The sequence below is a fragment of the Oncorhynchus tshawytscha genome, linkage group LG19, assembly GCF_018296145.1.
Source record: "Oncorhynchus tshawytscha isolate Ot180627B linkage group LG19, Otsh_v2.0, whole genome shotgun sequence".
NCBI classification, from domain to species: Eukaryota; Metazoa; Chordata; class Actinopteri; order Salmoniformes; family Salmonidae; genus Oncorhynchus; species Oncorhynchus tshawytscha.
Window position 1 is genome coordinate 40,914,018 of NC_056447.1, and position 23,005 is coordinate 40,937,022.

A 23,005-nucleotide genomic window follows, 5' to 3' on the forward strand; every position below is an offset into this window, starting at 1 on the left:
GGAAATCAGTCAATTGAAATACATTCGTTAGACCCCAATCTATGGACATGACTGGGCAGGGGTGCAGCCATGTTGGGCCTGGGAGGGCATAGGCCCACTTACTTGGCAGCCAGACCCACCCACTGGGGAGCCAGGCCCAGTCAGTCAGACTGAGTTTTTCTACAAAAGGGCTTTATTACAGCCAGAAATACTCCTCACCCTTCCTCAGAAGCACCAAGCCCCCCTCCCCCCACCCGCCCTCAGACGACCCCGCAGGTGAAGAAGCCAGATGTGGAGGTCCTGGGCTGGTCTGCAGTTGTGAGGCCGGTTGGACGTACCACCAAATTCTCTAAAATCTGGAGGCAGATTATGGTAGAGAAATTAACATTAAATTATCTGGCAACAGTTCTGGTGGACATTCCTGCAGTCAGCATGCCAATTGCACGCTCCATCAAAACTTGAGACATCTGTGACATTGTGTTGTGTGAAAAAAACTGCACATTTTAAAGTGGCCTTTTATTGTCCCCAGCACAAGGTGCACCAGTGTAATGATCATGCTGTTTAATCAACTTCTTTATATGCCACACCTGTCAGGTGGATGGATTATTTTGGCAAAGGAGAAGTGCTCACTAACTAGGGATGTAAAGAAATTCGTACACAAAATTTGAGATAAATAAGATCTTTGTGCATATGGAAAATTTCAAGGATTTTTTATTTCAACTCATGAAACATGGTATAAACACTTTACACATCGTATATATATTTTTGTTCGGTGTGTTTTTCATAAGGCCAGGTAATCCTGTTTCAGTCTGTTTCCTTTCATTTGGTACCTAATGAATACAACCTTGGTGCTGTAGAGGTAGCTTTTATAGGTGTGAATAGGAGCCACCTTTCCAACATGGCCGGTATCCAGGGGTCATTGGCTGTTGTTGATCAATGCTGTCATTCCCTGAATCAAGCATCAAGCCAGGATTCCTTTGTCATGACAAGTCAGCTTGGAGCGCTGTGTGAAAACCTGTGTCAGGAGAATGGGAACACAGTGTCTATCGATCAGAGACAGGGGCTGAAATATCATTGCACAATACCCTTGAGGCGGGGGGGGGGGGCGACAACCTTGGAGCTTTGTGGGTGATAAGAAGGCACCTAGTGACCACACTGGACATAGTCTCCTCCACAACCATATCCAAAGTGTATTAGATTTTATGTTATTAGCTACTTCAGGGATGATGGTGTCAGATTATTACTACCTCTACCGTTGTGCACTTGAGCAAGGCATTTAACCCCCAAAATAGCTTTCTATCTACGGACGCTGTACCATGGCTGCCTCCTCTGCCTCTTGAAGATAAATTCCTTTCTAACCAAACAGACAAAGTACTGTATCTCATTCTGGTCTATTCCCTCTCTGCCTCCCCAGGCGTTTGGCCAGGCATACTCCAACCAGCGTAAGGTCGCGGAGGATGGCGAGATCAACGAGGAGTCGCTGCTGCAGGAGTCAGCGTCAAAGGAGGCCTTCTACATGGGCCAGCTGCTGGAGCTGCAGACGGATCTGAAGCTGAGCCGCTCCGTGGCGTCCAACGCGTCCAACGAGAGCGAGAGGCTCAACGCCGTGCTTCAGGAGCACAAAGAGGTAGAGACTTTTGTCCACTGATGTCACTCTCTCACATCTCTGACTAGTGTCATGCTGTAATACATTTTGAGCTGTAGTATTGTATTTGGTTCAAAGTGGATTTTCTTTTTTACAGAAGAATTAGTATTTCTCTTTTTCTTTTTTTCACTTTTGGTCCAAAAACCGTGCTAACTTTTTTTGTTCCCATGAGTGTTACATATGCACTTTCAGGGTTTTTTGCAATACATAATTGTTAAAAATGTGATTGTTATAAAATATTGTTAAATTTAGTCATTCGGTGCACCCATGAATGAAAAAAAAACTGAGTGTTATGTAAAGAAATTAATAGTAAAATATGAATAAATGCATGGTCTCAAATATTTAAGTTTTAGGTTTTTAGGTTTTATTTATTCGCACCAAAGAAAAGAAGTGAAAGACAAAACAGTACAGATTTTTTTTAAACGGGTAAAAATGGTGTGCAGGTGAGGTTAGAAGCCCAAAACGGCAACAAAGAAAAGTTTGTTCAATCAGTTAAACAAAGCATATTAATTATAGTTGTACATGATATACAATTGTATATCTATGAGGTCAGAAGTTGCAATTTATGTAATTTATGAAATATAAACCATGTCAAATGTCTCTTATCGGCTGAACTTCTCTCTGCATTTTTTAGACAATAAAATAATGTCATTGTTTTTTTTACATTAAAAATACTGGTTGTATGTATGACTTTTCTCACTTAAACATGTTTTACAGGCAACTGCTTGTGCACCCATGTGAAAACTTGACTTTCAATCTTAAGTATTGAAATAAAATATAAAGTTTCCGATAATTCAACATTTGTATGGTTTTGTAGCAGTTGTATGATGTCACATCCTGTCAGATCAGTATTGTCATGTGATTTCATCCAAAATCGTGACTTTTGTCGGTTGCACCAAACGATAATTATTAAGGACATTTTTCCAGACAAAAGTATTTAAAGTATTTAAAACCTTTCTGCATAAACTGTCTTACCCATATAGCAGTATAGTGGTATATACCTTCCAAAATCATGCTAGAATTATATTTGTTGACCGTTGTATTATGATTTAAGGTGTTTTATTAACATTTATCTACATTACCTTTGCCTTCGGACGGTTGCTCCTAATCCCATTTTTTTAAACTTCAGGGCACCAAAAATAACACTTTTTTTCTTCACATTTAACCATAACTCTTTTAGAACTCATATAAAAGAGAAAAGTCAAAGTTACATAATGTAGAATTTGTAAACATTAGTTCTTGACTTTGGAAAATATTTAATTCGGACACCAACATTTACACATCACGTCATTGACCCTTTTACATGTTTCCCTGTGTAAGCTACTGTGAATCCACAAAATGAGGTTATGTACTCAATTTAGCCTACAGCCTACTGTAATGTCACACATTGAGATATTATTTGTAGATTAACATGAGGTGCATCTTGCTACCCTGCTGATAGGGACCAGCTGTTTTGTGTCAAACTCTGTGTGAAGTACAGTAGCGGTCACAGGGTCACTCTAAAGGACGGATAGGGGTCATGCAGAGAGTGACTGTGTGGGATGTGTGTGGAGTGTGTGTGCAAGCGTACGTGCCTGTGTTTGTGCGTGTGGTGCATGCCTGTGTGTGTGGGGGGGCCACGTACATGTGCTTGTCAGCAGAGGCAGAGGGGTTCAGGCAGACACCGCTGCGGACATGACCCCATTGTGGAGGGCAAATCCGGTGCTAAGCTAGGGAATAAGAAAAATGCCCTGAGCTCGGCACATGTGCATCCCTGAGTGAGCCAGGCTGCTCTCTCATCACACAGTGCAGGACAAACTGTGCCCTCCCAGCCCGGGGGTGGCAGCAGTTCATTCACTAGTTAGATTAGATGCTTCACACACTGTTGGCAGGAACCGCTGGGGTCGCACAGCCACTGTTTGTGTCTGCTTCACTTGTCATTCCAAGCATTCCAAAAATGTGAGTTCAGTTATTGTGAATCAACTTTTTGTAAAATATCTACACTACCGTTCAAAAGTTTCCCAAGCAGATTCTAAAGATATAGGATCTTAATTTGATCTCTCTTTTTTTCATCCTGTTGCTGCAGGATTAATTAAGATCCTACATTTTTTTCTCCTAAAATCAAAGGAATGTACAGACAAAATGATAGAGACTAAGTTAATAGTAGGTTGTGTGTGTTTTACAGTTTGTATTTCAAATAGGCTCTGGCCTACCGCTAGTAGTTAACCTGCATTGTATAAATGAATCCTGGCCCTGATGTAGAGTGGGACACAGGGCTACAGTATTGGCCTTGGCGGTTGTGTTGCGTGAGTGTTTGGTGGTGCACTGACCATGCCCTGATCCTGTGGTGGTGTTGAGACAGTAATCATTGGCCAGTAATCCCCTGGACTTCATGGACAGCTCAGTCCTAATGCCCTGCTTTGTGGGGAATATGTAATGAGACAACACCACCCATTAGCAAACCACAGTGGTCACGTACAGTTAATCAATAATGTCACGGATTAAGAGTTTGTTAATGAACTGTTTGTGTTTTGCCTATGGTCCATATTGGAATATCGGTATTTTTCGCTTCCATTGTCACAAGTGTAGGGGTAGCTACAAGTGTAGGGGTAGCTACAAGTGTAGGGGTAGCTACAAGTGTAGGGGTAGAGCTGCATAAGGATCTGCAGCAACGCTGTGCTTTCAAGTACAGTGCTGTACAGTGTGTCATGACCTGGAGATCAAGTGTCAAATAAAATGCTGCGACAGGCTTGAATACAGAAACAGCAGCATGTACAGTTGACTGTACATTGAATTGACCTTCAGTCCATTTCCCTGAGTCCTGCTGTTCCTCCGGTGACTGAAGATGTGGTCAGTCAGGTACTGGAGGGTCCATGTCTGTCCCAAGACCATCTGTCTCATCTAGGGCTGGGAATTTCAAGGGACCTCACAATATAATATTATCACTATACTTAGGTGCCGATACGATATGTATTACGATTCCCACAATTCTCACTATTCTATATGTATTGCAATTCAATACTGCGATTTTATTGCGATTTTATGTTCCAAACATATTGCTCACTAAATAAATTGAAATAAATAAATAAATTGCTGAAAACATGTTGGCTCACTATTTAAAACTACATTTTGGTGCAAGTACAGCCAACTTTTATTTTTCTTTACAATTTGATACTTGGAGCGAAATATCGATATAATATCATCCAAACATAACTGTATCGATATTTTTCCCCATCACTAGTCTCTTCTCCTGGTGAGGCTCTGGCCAGGGTCCCACTGGTCACCCCATATCTAGGACCCAGAGTCTGAGCCAGCACTTCTGTGTAGTGCAGACTAGGAGCCACCTAGCAACTTTATTGAGGAGAGGGGAAATAAGAAGCCCTGAATAGATACTGTATGAGGGGCTATGGAGGTCTGAAACCTGTTCATCATTTATGGTGTAAATATAGGCTAACATTCACACACACACACACACACACACACACACACACACACACACACACACACACACACACACACACACACACACACACACACACACACACACACACACAATGTACTAGCTGCAACCCAAACCAATTTGAATTTAGTAAGGCAAGTCTATTGGCTGGGGTTTGAGTCAATGTAAATTATGTTAAATGTTTGATAATGTGTGTCCAGCCATGTAAAGCCAGACTCTGAGGCTGCTGTACTGTAAATCCATACAGATTTATAATTCCTGTTGCCATTGGGATTCACAACTCCTCTTCAGGAAATTGCATTGTGTGTGTTTGTGTGTGTGTGTACACATTTTTGCCAAAAGACCTCTCAAGAATAGTAAACCAACAAAAATTCAGAGAAGTGAGGACATTTTGATGGTACTCACTTAGGAGTTAACGTTAGGGGTTAAGGTTAGGGTTAAGGTTATGGTTAGGGTAAAGGTTAGGGGTAGGGGAAAATAGGTTTTTGAATGGGAATCCATTGTTGGTCCCCAAAAGGTATAGTAAGATGCTTGCCAACTCTAAAGCTGCTGCACTGACGTGTGTGTGTGTGTGTGTGTGTGTGTGTGTGTGTGTGTGTGTGTGTGTGTGTGTGTGTGTGTGTGTGTGTGTGTGTGTGTGTGTGTGTGTGTGTGTGTGTGTGTGTGTGTGTGTGTGTGTGTGTGTGTGTGTGTGTGTGTGTGTGTGTGTGTGTGTGTGTGTGTGTGTGTGTAACTGTAATAAAGTTGTGCATATTAAGATGGTGGTATTTTCTTCCTTCTTCTTCTTGACATTTAGATTAACATGAAAATGTTGCTGAGACTCAGCTTCCTACCTTCTAACCCATTTCCCAGATTTATGACATTACCAGAATTTCTCCCACCTAATATATCATCTGATCCACCACAGCATGTTCAGATCTCTATGGCTGCTGCCTCCATTCTCTGTGATTGGCCCAAAATAAGGATCTTGCAGAGAGTGAGAGTGCTGACTCTTTGCTTACTACTCAGAGGGCCAATTTGTTTCATAGTGTCAGGCTGATCCCGTCTCTGAACTGAACTCTAGACTGCCTCATCATATTCACATCAGAGGAGATACTGTGTGTGTGTGTGTGTGTGTGTGTGTGTGTGTGTGTGTGTGTGTGTGTGTGTGTGTGTGTGTGTGTGTGTGTGTGTGTGTGTGTGTGTGTGTGTGTGTGTGTGTGTGTGTGTGTGTGTGTGTGTATGTGTGTGTGTGTGTGTGTGTTTTTAGAGTTGGTGCATTTAGAGTTGGTGCATTGTGCTATTATGTGTTTCTTTTCGCGATATTTGTAAATGATTTTGTACATAATGTTTCTGCAACCGTATCTTACAGACAAAAAGAGCTTCTGGATATCAGGACAGAGATCTCTCACCTCGGATTAGACAAAGATTTCTTCAACAACAACAACAAGCAGTACTCACACGATTTTCTCCAAACACCCCACAGGGCAGATATCCCAATTATCTCGAAAAGGAAGCGACGCTGAGGACGAAGAGCCGGATGCCTTGTCCGGACCCGCAGAAGAAAACAAGGAAAGCTGCCGTTACCGTCAATATTACTCGCCAATGTTTAATCATTGGACAATAAACTAGATGAGGTACGATCACGAATATCCTACCAAAGGGACATCAAAAACTGTAATATCCTATGCTTCACGGAATCGCGGCTGAATGACGACATGGATATTCAGCTAGCGGGATACACGCTGCACCGACAGGATAGAACAGCACACTCCGGTCTGTGCATATTTGTAAACAACAGCTGGTGCACGAAATCTAAGGAAATCTCTAGATTTTGCTCGCCTGAAGTAGTGTATATTGTGATAAATTGCAGGCCACACTACTTACCTAGAGAGCTTTCAGCTATACTTTTCGTAGCTGTTTATTTACTACCACAGACAGATGCTGGCACTAAGACCGCACTCAGTCAGCTGTATAAGGAAATAAGCAAACAGGAAACCGCTCACCCAGAGGCGGCGCTCCTAGTGGCCGGAGACTTTAATGCAGGGAAACTTAAATCAGTTCTACCAAATTTCTATCAACATGTTAAATGTTACCTCAAATCTGTAATCCTCCAAGAAGCTAGCCAGAAACTCCAAGAAGCTAGCCTGAAACTAGCCAGAAGCTAATCCAGAAGCTAATCAGAAGCTAGTTCAGAAGCTGGTTAGCTTCTTTACTGGCAAATCGTTAGTATTCAGCTAACCACGGTTTGTTGTCATCAGCTATCCTTTAGCTCGAAAATCTATCGCCAGTTCTGTACGGCGCAGCGCGGCTCGGAACGGAACATACCGGACCAATTTTTCTCTCCATGTCCCTGGATTTCGACTGCTCTCTGGACATTCATACCCGGATCTCACAGCTAGCTAGCTGCTATCCGTGTGACTATCGGCCTTCGTCGATTCCGGAGCAAACATCAATCATTCCGGAGCTAGCCAGCTCCGTCAATCACTCCTGAGTTCCATCAATCACTCCTGGGCTGCAGTCACCTATCCGGACCCGTTTTACTGCCTACGCGGAGCCCCACCGGGCCTTCACAACTGGACTGCCGACGTTATCTACCCGAAGGAGATCCGGCTGGCTCCTCCGTCGCGACGTTACCTGAACGCCCATCTGCGGCCTGCTAACCGTTAGCTGTCTTACCGGCTGCTATCTGAATAGACAATCGGACAATTTATTTATTTTTATTATTATTATGTTTTCTTCTTGGGCCTCTATAACTATATCTATTGTTTTTATTTTTGTTGTTGTTGTGTGATTTGGATTAATCCCCTCTACCACACGGAACCCCACTAATCTACTGACGGAACGCAAGAGGTGGCTAACAACAGACCTCCATCCTATGCTAGCTTGCTACCGATGGCCTGGCTAGCTGTCTAAATCGCCGTGACCCCCAACCAACCTCCACTCACTGGACCCTTTTGATCACTCGACTAAGCATGCCTCACCTTAATGTCAATATGTCTTGTCCATTGCTGTTCTGGTTAGTGTTTATTGGCTTATTTCACTGTAGAGCCTCTAGTCCTGCTCACTATACCTTATCCAACCTATTAGTTCCACCACCCACACATGCAATGACATCTCCTGGTTTCAATGATGTTTCTAGAGACAATATCTCTCTCTTCATCACTCAATACCTAGGTTTACCTCCACTGTATTCACATCCTACCATACCTTTGTCTGTACATTATACCTTGATGCTATTTTACCGCCCCCAGAAACCTCCTTTTACGCTATGTTCCAGACGTTCTAGACGACCAATTCTCATAGCTTTTAGCCGTACCGTTATTCTACTCCTCCTATGTTCCTCTGGCGATGTAGAGGTGAATCCAGGCTCTTCAGTGCCTAGCTCCACTCCTATTCCCCAGGCGCTCTCTTTTGACGACTACTGTAACCGTAATAGCCTTGGTTTCATGCATGTTAACATTAGAAGCCTCCTCCCTAAGTTTGTTCTATTCACTGCTTTAGCACACTCTGCCAACCCGGATGTTCTAGCTGTGTCTGAATCCTGGCTTAGGAAGACCACCAAAAATTCAGAAATTTTAATTCCAAACTACAACATTTTCAGACAAGATAGAACTGCCAAAGGGGGCGGTGTTGCAATCTACTGCAAAGATAGCCTGCAGAGTTCTGTCCTACTATCCAGGTCTGTACCCAAACAATTTGAACTTCTACTTTTAAAAATCCACCTCTCTAAAAACAAGTCTCTCACCGTTGCCGCCTGCTATAGACCACCCTCTGCCCCCAGCTGTGCTCTGGACACCATATGTGAACTGATTGCCCCCATCTATCTTCAGAGTTCGTGCTGCTAGGCGACCTAAACTGGAACATGCTTAACACCCCAGCCATCCTACAATCTAAACTTGATGCCCTCAATCTCACACAAATTATCAATGAACCTACCAGGTACCTCCCCAAAGCCTTAAACACGGGCACCCTCATAGATATCATCCTAACCAACTTCCCCTCTAAATACACCTCTGCTGTCTTCAACCAAGATCTCAGCGATCACTGCCTCATTGCCTGCATCTGTAATGGGTCAGCGGTCAAACGACCTCCACTCATCACTGTAAAACGCTCCCTGAAACACTTCTGCGAGCAGGCCTTTCTAATCGACCTGGCCAGGGTATCCTGGAAGGATATTGATCTCATCCCGTCAGTAGAGGATGCCTGGATATTTTTTTAAATGCCTTCCTAACCATCTTAAATAAACATGCCCCATTCAAGAAATTTAGAACCAGGAACAGATAGAGCCCTTGGTTCTCCCCAGACCTGACTGCCCTTAACCAACACAAAAACATCCTATGGCGTTCTGCATTAGCATCGAACAGCCCCGTGATATGCAGCTGTTCAGGAAGCTAGAAACCATTATACACAGGCAGTTAGAAAAGCCAAGGCTAGCTTTTTCAAGCAGAAATTTGCTTCCTGCAACACTAACTCAAAAAGTTCTGGGACACTGTAAAGTCCATGGAGAATAAGAACACCTCCTCCCAGCTGCCCACTGCACTGAAGATAGGAAACACTGTCACCACTGATAAATCCACCATAATTGAGAATTTCAATAAGCATTTTTCTACGGCTGGCCATGCTTTCCACCCGGCTACTCCTACCCCGGTCAACAGCACTGCACCCCCAACAGCAACTCGCCCAAGCCTTCCCCATTTCTCCTTCTCCCAAATCCATTCAGCTGATGTTCTGAAAGAGCTGCAAAATCTGGACCCCTACAAATCAGCCGGGCTAGGCAATCTGGACCCTTTCTTTCTAAAATTATCTGCCGAAATTGTTGCCACCCCTATTACTAGCCTATTCAACCTCTCTTTCGTGTCGTCTGAGATTCCCAAAGATTGGAAAGCAGCTGCGGTCATCCCCCTCTTCAAAGGGGGACACTCTTGACCCAAACTGCTACAGACCTATATCTATCCTACCGTGCCTTTCTAAGGTCTTCGAAAGCCAAGTCAACAAACAGATTACCAACCATTTGAATCTCACCATACCTTCTCTGCTATGCAATCTGGTTTCAGAGCTGGTCATGGGTGCACCTCAGCCACGCTCAAGGTCTAAACGATATCTTAACTGCCATCGATAAGAAACATTACTGTGCAGCCGTATTCATACATCTGGCCAAGGCTTTCGACTCTGTCAATCACCACATCCTCATCGGCAGACTCGACAGCCTTGGTTTCTCAAATGATTGCCTCGCCTGGTTCACCAACTACTTCTCTGATAGAGTTCAGTGTGTCAAATCGGAGGGTCTGCTGTCCGGACCTCTGGCAGTCTCTATGGGGGTGCCACAGGGTTCAATTCTTGGACCGACTCTCTTCTCTGTATACATCAATGATGTCGCTCTTGCTGCTGGTGAGTCTCTGATCCACCTCTCGCAGACAACACCATTCTGTATACTTCCGGCCCTTCTTTGGACACTGTGTTAACAACCCTCCAGGCAAGCTTCAATGCCATACAACTCTCCTTCCGTGGCCTCCAATTGCTCTTAAATACAAGTAAAACTAAATGCATGCTCTTCAACCGATCGCTACCTGCACCTACCCGCCTGTCCAACATCACTACTCTGGACGGCTCTGACTTAGAATACGTGGACAACTACAAATACTTAGGTGTCTGGTTAGACTTTAAACTCTCCTTCCGGACCCATATCAAACATCTCCAATCCAAAGTTAAATCTAGAATTGGCTTCCTATTTCGCAACAAAGCATCCTTCACTCATGCTGCCAAACATACCCTTGTAAAACTGACCATCCTACCAATCCTCGACTTTGGCGATGTCATTTACAAAATAGCCTCAAAATACAAAATAGCCTCCAATACCCTACTCAACAAATTGGATGCAGGTGAGAAGGGAGGTGGGAGATGCTATGGTGACCAGTGAGCTGAGATAAGGGGGGACTTTACCTAGCAGGGTCTTGTAGATGACATGGAGCCAGTGGGTTTGGCGACGAGTATGAAGCGAGGGCCAGCCAACGAGAGCGTACAGGTCGCAATGGTGGGTAGTATATGGGTAGTATATGGGGCTTTGGTGACAAAACGGATTGCACTGTGATAGACTGCATCCAATTTGACATCGCCAAAGTCGAGGATTGGTAGGATGGTCAGTTTTACAAGGGTATGTTTGGCTGCATGAGTGAAGGATGCTTTGTTGGGAAATAGGAAGCCAATTCTAGATTTAACTTTGGATTGGAGATGTTTGATATGGGTCTGGAAGGAGAGTTTACAGTCTAACCAGACACCTAAGTATTTGTAGTTGTCCACGTATTCTAAGTCAGAGCCGTCCAGAGTAGTGATGTTGGACAGGCAGGTAGGTGCAGGTAGCGATCGGTTTAAGAGCATGCACTTAGTTTTACTTGTATTTAAGAGCAATTGGAGGCCACCGAAGGAGAGTTGTATGGCATTGAAGCTTGCCTGGAGGGTTGTTAACACAGTGTCCAAAGAAGGGCCGGAAGTATACAGAATGGTGTCTTCTGCATAGAGGTGGATCAGAGACTCACCAGCAGCAAGAGCAACCTCATTGATGTATACAGAGAAGAGAGTCGGTCCAAGAATTGAACCCTGTGGCACCCCCATAGAGACTGCCAGAGGTCCGGACAGCAGACCCTCCGATTTGACACACTGAACTCTATCAGAGAAGTAGTTGGTGAACCAGGCGAGGCAATCATTTGAGAAACAAAGGGTGTCGAGTCTGCCGATGAGGATGTGGTGATTGACAGAGTCAAAAGCCTTGGCCAGATCAATGAATACGGCTGCACAGTAATGTTTCTTATCGATGGCGGTTAAGATATCGTTTAGGACCTTGAGCGTGGCTGAGGTGCACCCATGACCAGCTCTGAAACCAGATTGCATAGCAGAGAAGGTATGGTGAGATTCAAAATGGTCGGTAATCTGTTTGTTGACTTGGCTTTCAAAGACCTTAGAAAGGCACGGTAGGATAGATATAGGTCTGTAGCAGTTTGGGTCAAGAGTGTCCCCCCCCTTTGAAGAGGGGGATGACCGCAGCTGCTTTCCAATCTTTGGAAATCTCAGACGACACGAAAGAGAGGTTGAACAGGCTAGTAATAGGGGTGGCAACAATTTCGGCAGATAATTTTAGAAAGAAAGGGTCCAGATTGTCTAGCCCGGCTGATTTGTAGGGGTCCAGATTTTGCAGCTCTTTCAGAACATCAGCTGAATGGATTTGGGAGAAGGAGAAATGGGGAAGGCTTGGGCGAGTTGCTGTTGGGGGTGCAGTGCTGTTGACCGGGGTAGGAGTAGCCAGGTGGAAAGCATGGCCAGCCGTAGAAAAATGCTTATTGAAATTCTCAATTATGGTGGATTTATCAGTGGTGACAGTGTTTCCTATCTTCAGTGCAGTGGGCAGCTGGGAGGAGGTGTTCTTATTCTCCATGGACTTTACAGTGTCCCAGAACATTTTTGAGTTAGTGTTGCAGGAAGCAAATTTCTGCTTGAAAAAGCTAGCCTTGGCTTTTCTAACTGCCTGTGTATAATTGTTTCTAGCTTCCCTGAACAGCTGCATATCACGGGGGCTGTTCGATGCTAATGCAGAACGCCATAGAATGTTTTTGTGTTGGTTAAGGGCAGTCAGGTCTGGGGAGAACCAAGGGCTATATCTGTTCCTGGTTCTAAATTTCTTGAATGGGGCATGTTTATTTAAGATGGTTAGGAAGGCATTCAAAAAAAATATCCAGGCATCCTCTACTGACGGGATGAGATCAATATCCTTCCAGGATACCCCGGCCAGGTCGATTAGAAAGGCCTGCTCGCAGAAGTGTTTCAGGGAGCGTTTTATAGTGATGAGTGGAGGTCGTTTGACCGCTGACCCATTACAGATGCAGGCAATGTTGGCAATGGGTGTGGCTGAAATTGCCGAATCCACTAATTTGAAGGGGTGTATACAGTTGAAGTCGGACGTTTACATACATACACTTAAGTTGGAGTCATTAAAACTCGTTTTTCAACCACTCCACACATTTCTTGTTAACAAACTATAGTTTTGGCAAGTCGGTTAGGACATCTACTTTTCATTTCAAGTCATTTTTCCAACAATTGTTTACAGACAGATAATTTCACTTATAATTCACTATCACAATTCCAGTGGGTCAGAAGTTTACATACACTAAGTTGACTGTGCATTTAAACAGCTTGGAAAATTCCAGAAAACGATGTCATGGCTTTAGAAGATTCTGATAGGCTAATTGACGTCATTTGAGTCAATTGGAGGTGTACTTGTGGATGTATTTCAAGGCCTACCTTCAAACTCAGTACCTCTTTGCTTGACATCATGGGAAAATCAAAAGAAATCAGCCAAGACCTCAGAAAAGAATTGTAGACCACCACAAGTCTGGTTCATCCTTGGGAGCAATTTCCACGTTCATCTGTATAAACAATAGTATGCAAGTATAAACACCATGGGACCACGCAGCCGTCATTCCACTCAGGAAGGAGACGCGTTCTGTCTCCTAAAGTGAAAATCAATCCGTTCTGTCTCCTAAAGTAAAAATCAATCCCAGAACAAGAGCAAAGGACCTTGTGAAGATGCTGGAGGAAACAGGTACAAAAGTATCTATATCCACAGGCCGCTCAGCAAGGAAGAAGACACTGCTCCAAAACCACCATTAAAAATCCAGACTATGGTTTGCAACTGCACATGGGGACAAATATCGTACTTTTTGGAGAAATGTCCTCTGGTCTGATGAAACAAAATAGAACTGTTTGGCCATAATGACCATCATTATGTTTGGAGGAAAAAGGGGGAGGCTTGCAAGCCGAAGAACACCATCCCAACCATGAAGCACGGGGGTGGCAGCATCATGTGCACTTCACAAAATAGATAGCCTCATGAGGCAGGAAAATTATGTTTATATATTGAAGCAACATCTCAAGACATCAATCAGGAAGTTAAAGCTTGGTCGCAAATTGGTCTTCCAAATGGACTATGACCCCAAGTATACTTCCAAAGTTGTGGCAAAATGGCTTAAGGACAACAAAGTCAAGGTATTGGAGTGGCCATCACAAAGCCCTGACCTCAATCCTATAGAAAATTTGTGTGCAGAACTGAAAAGGCTTGTGCGAGCAAGTAGACCTACAAATCTGACTCTGTTACATCAGCTCCGTCAGGAGGAATGGACCAAAATTCAGCCAACTTATTGTGGGAAGCTTGTGGAAGGCTACCCGAAACGTTTGACCCAAGTTAAACAATTTAAAGACAATGCTACCAAATACTAATTAATTGTATGTAAACTTCTGACCCACTGGGAATGTAATGAAATAAATAAATGCTGAAATAAATCATTCTCTCTATTATTCTGACATTTCACATTCTTAAAATAAAGTGGTGATCCTAACTAACCTAATGCAGGGAATTTTTACTCGGATTAAATGTCAGGAATTGTGTAAAGCTGAGTTTAAATGTATTTGGCTAAGGTGTATGTCAACTTCCGACTTCAACTAAGTATTCACACCCCTGACTTGAAAATGGCTGTCTAGCAATGATCAACAACCAACTTGACAGAGCTTGAATCATTTTTTAATAATAAGAATAATGTGCAATTATTGTTCAATACAGCTGTCCAAAGCTCTTAGAGACTTAATCAGAAAGACTCACTGCCGTAATTGTTGCCAAAGGTGATTCTAACATGTTTTGGGGTATGAATACTTAAGTAAATGAGAGATTTCTCTATTTCATTCTCAATACATTAGCCAAAAAGGGTTTTTACTTGTTTTCACAATGTGGAATAAGTCAAGGGGTTTGAATACTGTCTGAAGACACTGTATATATTGATCTGTTGAATTGCTTGCAGATTATGACCTGAAAGTCCTTCTCTTTCCTTCCCAGAGTAATGAGATGCTGGAGCTGCAGGGGAGCAGGATGAGAGAGGAAATCAGGGAGTATAAATTCAGAGATGCGCGACTCCTACAGGATTACACTGAGCTGGAGGAGGAGAACATCACCCTGCAAAAACTAGTCTCCACCCTCAAACAGAACCAGGTCAGCATCAACACCATTACTGTTTATGGTTTACTGCACGCCAGTGGAGGCTGGTGGGGGGCGCTATAGGAGGACGGGCTCATTGTAATGGCTGGAATGAAATTAATGGAACGGAGTCAAACATGTGGTTTCCATATGTTTGATTTGTTTGATACTGTTTATATTCAGAACCACATTCCTGTAAAGATTAGAGAGGATCTCAATTTAAATACTGTTGAAGTAAGATGGCTACAGGTTCATCTGCCACAAGCCCATTCTTGTGGGAAGCTGCTAAAGAGGAACAACTGCTAACAGTCAGTAACTGGAAAAGGTGTGTGAAATGCTTGATAAGGTATGTGATATCAACAGAGAGGTATTTTTTTAATGTGATTTTAAATATTGGCTGGCTTTCATCAAGCTACCCACTCAAGAAAAAGCTTCAAACTGTAACCAGTGCCTGCAACCTGGTACAAACAGCACAGGAATGAAATCATCAACATGTATTGATCACATCTTTACTAATGCTGCATAAATGTGCTTGAAAGCAGTATCCGGATCCATCGGATGTAGTGTCACAATATAGTAGCCATATCTAGGGAAACCAAAGTTCCAAAGGCTGGGTCTAATATAGTGTATAAGAGGTCATACAATACATTTTGTAGTGATTCCTATGTTGATGTAAAGAATATTTGTTGGTGTGTAATGAGGAGCATATAGACGTTGTACTTGACACATTTATGAAATTGCTTATTCCAGTTACTAATAAGCATGCACCCAATAAGAAAATGACTGTAAAACTGTTAAATCTCTGTGGATTGATGAGAAATTGAAAAATTGTATGGTTGAGAGGGATGAGGCAAAAGGAATGGCAAATAAGTCTGCCTGCACAACCGATTGCCTAACGTATTGCCAATTGAGAAATCATGTGACTAAACTGAATAAAAAGAAGAAGAAACTACACTATGAAACAAAGATAAATGACAAAGAATGATAGTAAAAATCATTAATTGAATCAGATGGCTCATTCATCACAAAACCGACTGATATTGCCAACTACTTTAATAATTGTTTAATTGGCAAGATTAGCAAACTTAGCCGTGACATGCCAGCAACAAACGCTGACACTACACATCCAAGTATATCTGACCAAATTTTGAAAGACAATAATTTTTGAATTTGCTTTGAATTGACAACAGACTTTCAGCACGCTTATAGGGAAGGACATACAACAAGCACAGCACTTTTTACAGTCAATTTATCTGACCTTAAACCTACTTACAGTGTACTTTACTTAAACCTATCCCCTTTCTGTGTCCTCTGTGTCCTTTCTGTCTGACTGTCCTCTATGTGTGTCCCCTTTACTCTATCTGTGTGTCCCTTTTCCCTCCTGTCCTCTCTGTCCCCTGTCCCCTGCTCCCCCTCTCCACCAGGTGGAGTATGAGGGTCTGAAGCATGAGATCAAGGTTCTGGAGGAGGAGACGGTGCTGCTGAACAGCCAGCTGGAGGATGCTGTGCGTCTGAAGGACATCTCTCAGTCCCAGCTGGAGGAGGCTCTGGACGCCCTGAAAATTGAGAGGGAGCAGAAGAACAGCCTGAGGAAGGAGCTAGCCCACCACATCACCCTCAGCGACAGTGTGTATGGTGCCGGAGCCCACCTGGCTCTCACCGCCACTGTTGACGGGCTCAAATTTGCCACCGAAGAGGTCGGGAGTAATGGTACAGCCATGCATAATGGAGCCAACGGGAGTGAGGATAGCAACGGCCACTGTAATGGGCACCTGGGATTGGCTAAGATGAACGGCGACTACCGGCTGCCCAGGAAGGGGGAGGGGCTGCATGGTCCTGTGTCTGACCTCTTCAGCGAGCTCAACCTGTCTGAGATGCAGAAAGTAAAAAAGCAGCTGTTTCAGGTGGGTCTCTAGTCTAGATGAACGGTGGAGAGACATAGTGTGTTCTTCTCACTACTATGGCTGAGTGATTGTTAGCCTGGTCTCAGATCTTTTGTCCTGTCTTGACAACTTCTATGGTCATTGTCATGTTTGGCATGACAATGACCATAGGAGTTGGCAAGACAGCACAAACAGATCTGGGACCAGGCTAAGATATTGTTGTGACAATGTTCAAGGGAGGTTGTACCTGGGTCTTGTTGTTACCAGGGAGTCTTTTAATATCCTTCATCCAACCAGCTTCCTCATTTGCTCTGAGAAAATCAATGTGGTTAGAGAGACAAATCCAGCGATTTACACACCCAATGCATTAGGAGACTGTTATCGACCTCCTCTGTCCACAGCACATTTTATTAAGGAATGGGAGGGTCTCACCAGCATCATTGGACAACCTAACAACCTGACACACTGATAACAACCGTCCTGTCATCACACTACTGCAGCCTGCAGCCAACCAATGACAAGGTGATGACATTTTGAGAACAAGACCCCCCCCCCAAAAAAGCTTGTCAGATGTCATCCATCTTTTATTCTCTAACAGACCATGAGTCTGTGACCACACTCATTATGATTTACCAATGGCTTTACATGACTAGTTTCAGAGCTATTTTGGACTCAAAAGACTTCTGTCTCAGAAGGGCCATAGGGGCTGATTTGGATGATTGTGGGGACATTAGCAGGGGGAGAGTAGAACGGTAGGAGTGGAGGAGGACAGCGTGTGCCATAGGGAGGCCTGTCAAGGCGATTAGTGTCCGACAGTGCAGGGCAGAGCAGAGCAGGGCAGGGCAGAGCAGAGCAGGGCTGGGCAGAGCAGGGCAGGGCAGGGCAGGGCAGGGCAGGGCAGGGCAGGGCAGGGCAGGGCAGGGCAGGGCAAGGCAGGGCAGGACAGGGCAGAGCAGAGCAGAGCAGAGCAGGGCAGGGCAGAGCAGGGCAGGGCAGAGCAGAGCAGGGCAGAGTAGAGCAGAGCAGGGCAGAGCAGAGCAGAGCAGGGCAGAGCAGAGCAGGGCAGAGCAGAGCAGCGCAGGGCAGAGCAGAGCAGGGCAGAGCAGAGCAGAGCAGGGCAGAGCAGAGCAGGGCAGAGCAGCGCAGGGCAGAGCAGAGCAGAGCAGGGCAGAGCAGAGCAGGGCAGGGCAGGGCAGGGCAGGGCAGAACAGAGCAGGGCAGGGCAGAGCAGAGCAGAGTAGGGCAGGGCAGAACAGAACAGAACAGAACAGAACAGAACAGAGCAGAACAGAGCAGGGCAGAACAGAACAGAAAAGAGCAGGGCAGAACAGAACAGAACAGAACAGAGCAGGGCAGAACAGAACAGAACAGAGCAGGGCAGAACAGAACAGAACAGAACAGAGCAGGGCAGAACAGAACAGAACAGAGCAGAACAGAGCAGGGCAGAACAGAACAGAACAGAGCAGGGCAGAACAGAACAGAACAGAACAGGGCAGAACAGAACAGAACAGAACAGAACAGAACAGAGCAGGGCAGAACAGAACAGAACAGGGCAGAACAGAACAGAGCAGGGCAGAACAGAACAGAGCAGGGCAGAACAGAACAGAACAGAACAGGGCAGAGCAGAACAGAACAGAGCAGGACAGATCAGAACAGAACAGAACAGAACAGAGCAGGACATATCCGATCAGAACAGAACAGAACAGAACAGAGCAGGACATATCAGATCAGAACAGAACAGAGCAGAGCAGGGCATAGCAGGACAGAACAGAACAGAGCAGGGCATAGCAGGACATATCCGATCAGAACAGAACAGAACAGAGCAGGGCATAGCAGGACAGAACAGAACAGAACAGAACAGAGCAGGGCAGAGCAGAACAGAACAGAACAGAACAGAGCAGAACAGATCAGAACAGAACAGAACAGAACAGAGCAGGGCAGAGCAGAACAGAACAGAACAGAGCAGGGCATAGCAGGACAGAACAGAACAGAGCAGGGCATAGCAGGACAGAACAGAACAGAACAGAGCAGGGCAGAGCAGGACAGAACAGAACAGAACAGAACAGAACAGAACAGAGCAGGGCAGAGCAGGACAGAACAGAACAGAGCAGGGCATAGCAGGACAGAACAGAACAGAGCAGGGCAGAGCAGAACAGAACAGAACAGAACAGAGCAGAGCAGGGCAGGGCAGAACAGAACAGAACAGAACAGAACAGAACAGAACAGAGCAGGGCAGGGCAGAACAGAACAGAACAGAACAGAACAGAACAGGGCAGGGCAGGGCAGGGCAGAACAGAACAGAGCAGGGCAGAACAGAACAGAACAGAACAGAGCAGGGCAGGGCAGAACAGAACAGAACAGAACAGGGCAGGGCAGAACAGAACAGGGCAGGGCAGAACAGAACAGAGCAGGGCAGAACAGAACAGAGCAGGGCAGAACAGAACAGAACAGAACAGAACAGAACAGAGCAGGGCAGAACAGAACAGAACAGAGCAGGGCAGAACAGAACAGAACAGAGCAGGGCAGGGCAGAACAGAACAGAACAGAACAGAGCAGAGCAGGGCAGAACAGAACAGAGCAGAACAGAACAGAACAGAACAGAGCAGGGCAGAACAGAACAGAACAGAACAGAACAGAGCAGGGCAGAACAGAACAGAACAGAACAGAACAGAGCAGGGCAGAACAGAACAGAACAGAACAGAACAGAACAGAGCAGGGCAGAGCAGAGCAGGGCAGAGCAGGGCAGAGCAGAGCAGCGCAGCGCAGGGCAGAGCAGGGCAGGGCAGGGCAGGGCAGGGCAGGGCAGAGCAGAGCAGCGCAGAGCAGGGCAGGGCAGGGCAGGGCAGGGCAGGGCAGAGCAGAGCAGAGCAGCGCAGAGCAGAGCAGAGCAGGGCAGAGCAGAGCAGGGCAGGGCAGGGCAGGGCAGGGCAGAACAGAGCAGGGCAGGGCAGAGCAGAGCAGAGTAGGGCAGGGCAGGGCAAGGCAGGGCAGGACAGGGCAGAGCAGAGCAGAGCAGAGCAGGGCAGGGCAGGGCAGGGCAGGGCAGAGTAGAGCAGAGCAGGGCAGAGCAGAGCAGAGCAGAGCAGGGCAGAGCAGAGCAGGGCAGAGCAGCGCAGGGCAGAGCAGAGCAGGGCAGAGCAGAGCAGAGCAGGGCAGAGCAGGGCAGGGCAGAGCAGCGCAGGGCAGAACAGAACAGAACAGAGCAGGGCAGAACAGAACAGAACAGAACAGAACAGAGCAGGGCAGAACAGAACAGAACAGAGCAGGGCAGAACAGAACAGAACAGAACAGAACAGAACAGAACAGAACAGAGCAGGGCAGAACAGAACAGAACAGAGCAGAACAGAGCAGGGCAGAACAGAACAGAACAGAGCAGGGCAGAACAGAACAGAACAGAACAGAGCAGAGCAGAGCAGGGCAGAACAGAACAGAACAGAACAGAACAGAACAGAGCAGGGCAGAACAGAACAGAACAGGGCAGAACAGAACAGAGCAGGGCAGAACAGAACAGAGCAGGGCAGAACAGAACAGAACAGAACAGAGCAGGGCATAGCAGGGCAGAACAGAACAGAACAGAGCAGGGCATAGCAGGACAGAACAGAACAGAGCAGGGCAGATCAGAACAGAACAGAACAGAACAGAGCAGGACATATCCGATCAGAACAGAACAGAGCAGGGCATAGCAGAACAGAACAGAACAGAACAGAACAGAGCAGGGCATAGCAGAACAGAACAGAACAGAACAGAGCAGGGCATAGCAGGACAGAACAGAACAGAACAGAGCAGAGCAGAGCAGGGCAGGGCAGAACAGAACAGAGCAGGGCAGAGCAGGGCAGAACAGAACAGAGCAGGGCAGAACAGAACAGAACAGAACAGAGCAGGGCAGAGCAGAACAGAACAGAACAGAACAGAACAGAGCAGAGCAGGGCAGGGCAGAACAGAACAGAGCAGGGCAGAGCAGGGCAGAACAGAACAGAGCAGGGCAGAACAGAACAGAACAGGGCAGAGCAGAACAGAACAGAACAGAGCAGAGCAGGGCAGGGCAGAACAGAACAGAACAGAACAGAACAGAACAGAGCAGGGCAGGGCAGAACAGAACAGAACAGAACAGAACAGGGCAGGGCAGGGCAGAACAGAACAGAGCAGGGCAGGGCAGAACAGAACAGAACAGAACAGAACAGAGCAGGGCAGGGCAGAACAGAACAGAACAGAACAGAACAGAACAGGGCAGGGCAGAACAGAACAGAGCAGGGCAGAACAGAACAGAGCAGGGCAGAACAGAACAGAACAGAGCAGGCAGAACAGAACAGAACAGAACAGAACAGAACAGAGCAGGGCAGAACAGAACAGAACAGAGCAGGGCAGAACAGAACAGAACAGAACAGAGCAGGGCAGAGCAGGACAGAACAGAACAGAGCAGGGCAGAACAGAACAGAGCAGAACAGAACAGAACAGAACAGAACAGAGCAGGGCAGATCAGAACAGAACAGAACAGAACAGAGCAGGGCATATCAGAACAGAACAGAACAGAACAGAGCAGGGCATAGCAGGACAGAACAGAACAGAACAGAGCAGGGCAGAGCAGAGCAGGGCAGAGCAGGGCAGAGCAGAGCAGCGCAGGGCAGAGCAGGGCAGGGCAGGGCAGGGCAGGGCAGGGCAGAGCAGAGCAGCGCAGAGCAGGGCAGAGCAGGGCAGGGCAGGGCAGGCAGGGCAGGGCAGGGCAGGGCAGGGCAGGGCAGAGCAGAGCAGAGCAGAGCAGCGCAGAGCAGGGCAGAGCAGAGCAGGGCAGGGCAGAGCAGGGCAGAGTAGGGCAGAGTAGGGCAGAGCAGCGCAGGGCAGGGCAGGGCAGGGCAGAGCAGAGCAGAGCAGCGCAGAGCAGGGCAGAGCAGCGCAGGGCAGGGCAGGGCAGGGCAGAGCAGAGCAGCGCAGAGCAGGGCAGAGGATCCAGAGGAGAGTGGAAGGAAGGCAGAGAAGGAAAGACAGGCTGCTGCACTACTACGCTGCTTAGAGACAGAGGACAGGAATAGAAGCCCTTACAAGGAAAGAGTACAGAGGGATAACACACACACTGTCTAAGAGAATGCCTAGCAATGAATAGAAAGCTTACTTGTTTTTCTTACTCAGGTCAGTGGGGAAATGAATGATTACATTTGTGGATCCAAACTGTATTACCATAGAGGTTTGAATGTCTCTATAAATGGATGTCCCCTCTTGGATTCATCACGGTTCCATTATCCCTAAAGTAGACAACAGCAGGTTCTTAATTGCTTTCAGTAGAGGGCTGCTTTAATTTGTCATCCTCCCGGTGCTGTAATGCATATCTGTTCCCAACAAGTTAAGCATTACATGAAACTCACTCAATTTAACCTCAATGGTAACCATATCAAATACGAGATGAACATCTGGTATAAAACTAAAACATAAAAGTGGTTTATAATTAAGGAATAAGGCTTGGGGGGGTGTGATATATGGCCAATATTCCATGACTAAGGGCTGTTCTTATCTGCAACGCCATTGCGGAGTGCCTGGATACAGCCCTTAGCCGTGGTATATTATCCATTTATAACAAACCTCCGATGTGCCTTATTGCTATTATAAGCTGGTTATCTTCGTAATTACAAGAGTAAAAAACATGTTTTGTCATTCACGTGGTATATGGTCTGATATACTATGGCTTTCAGCCAATCAGCATTCAGGGCTCGTACCACCAAGATTATAATTCCTGTTATATATCTACTGAGAGGCCCCCAAACCTCTTTTTTTTCTCAATGGGTGAAAAGTGAAACATCTGATTGCTGATGCTATGGCTATGCATACAAATCAGTGGATCAGTTCTGTGTGAGAATTTACAGATTGAGCTTTGTATTGTTTTACCTTTATCTCTGTCTGTAGAGACGTGTAGATAACCTGGGACTGTGCAGTACCTTTGTATTTATAGGGTGTTGTCTGGTCAGAGGACAGGAACAGACACACATTTATAAGACACAATATTCTGTTCTTTCAAGCAATCTCTTGCCAGGTTTCACAGTAGTGGAGTGGAAATCTCTCAGCTCACCTGTGGTGCA

The 23,005-nt window shown here is 45.9% G+C and overlaps 1 protein-coding gene across 3 annotated transcripts in view; it reads left to right on the forward strand.

Annotated features, from left to right (window-relative positions):
* Positions 1-23,005, forward strand: part of LOC112218762 (protein bicaudal D homolog 1-like) — a 79,614-nt gene that overhangs the window by 45,122 nt on the left and 11,487 nt on the right. For all 3 annotated transcript variants that reach the window (XM_042301671.1, XM_024379878.2, XM_042301670.1), the window contains 3 exons: positions 1,394-1,606; positions 14,920-15,072; positions 16,482-16,961. In XM_042301671.1, the coding sequence (XP_042157605.1) occupies positions 1,394-1,606; positions 14,920-15,072; positions 16,482-16,961 (846 nt within the window). The remainder of the gene's footprint in view (positions 1-1,393; positions 1,607-14,919; positions 15,073-16,481; positions 16,962-23,005) is intronic.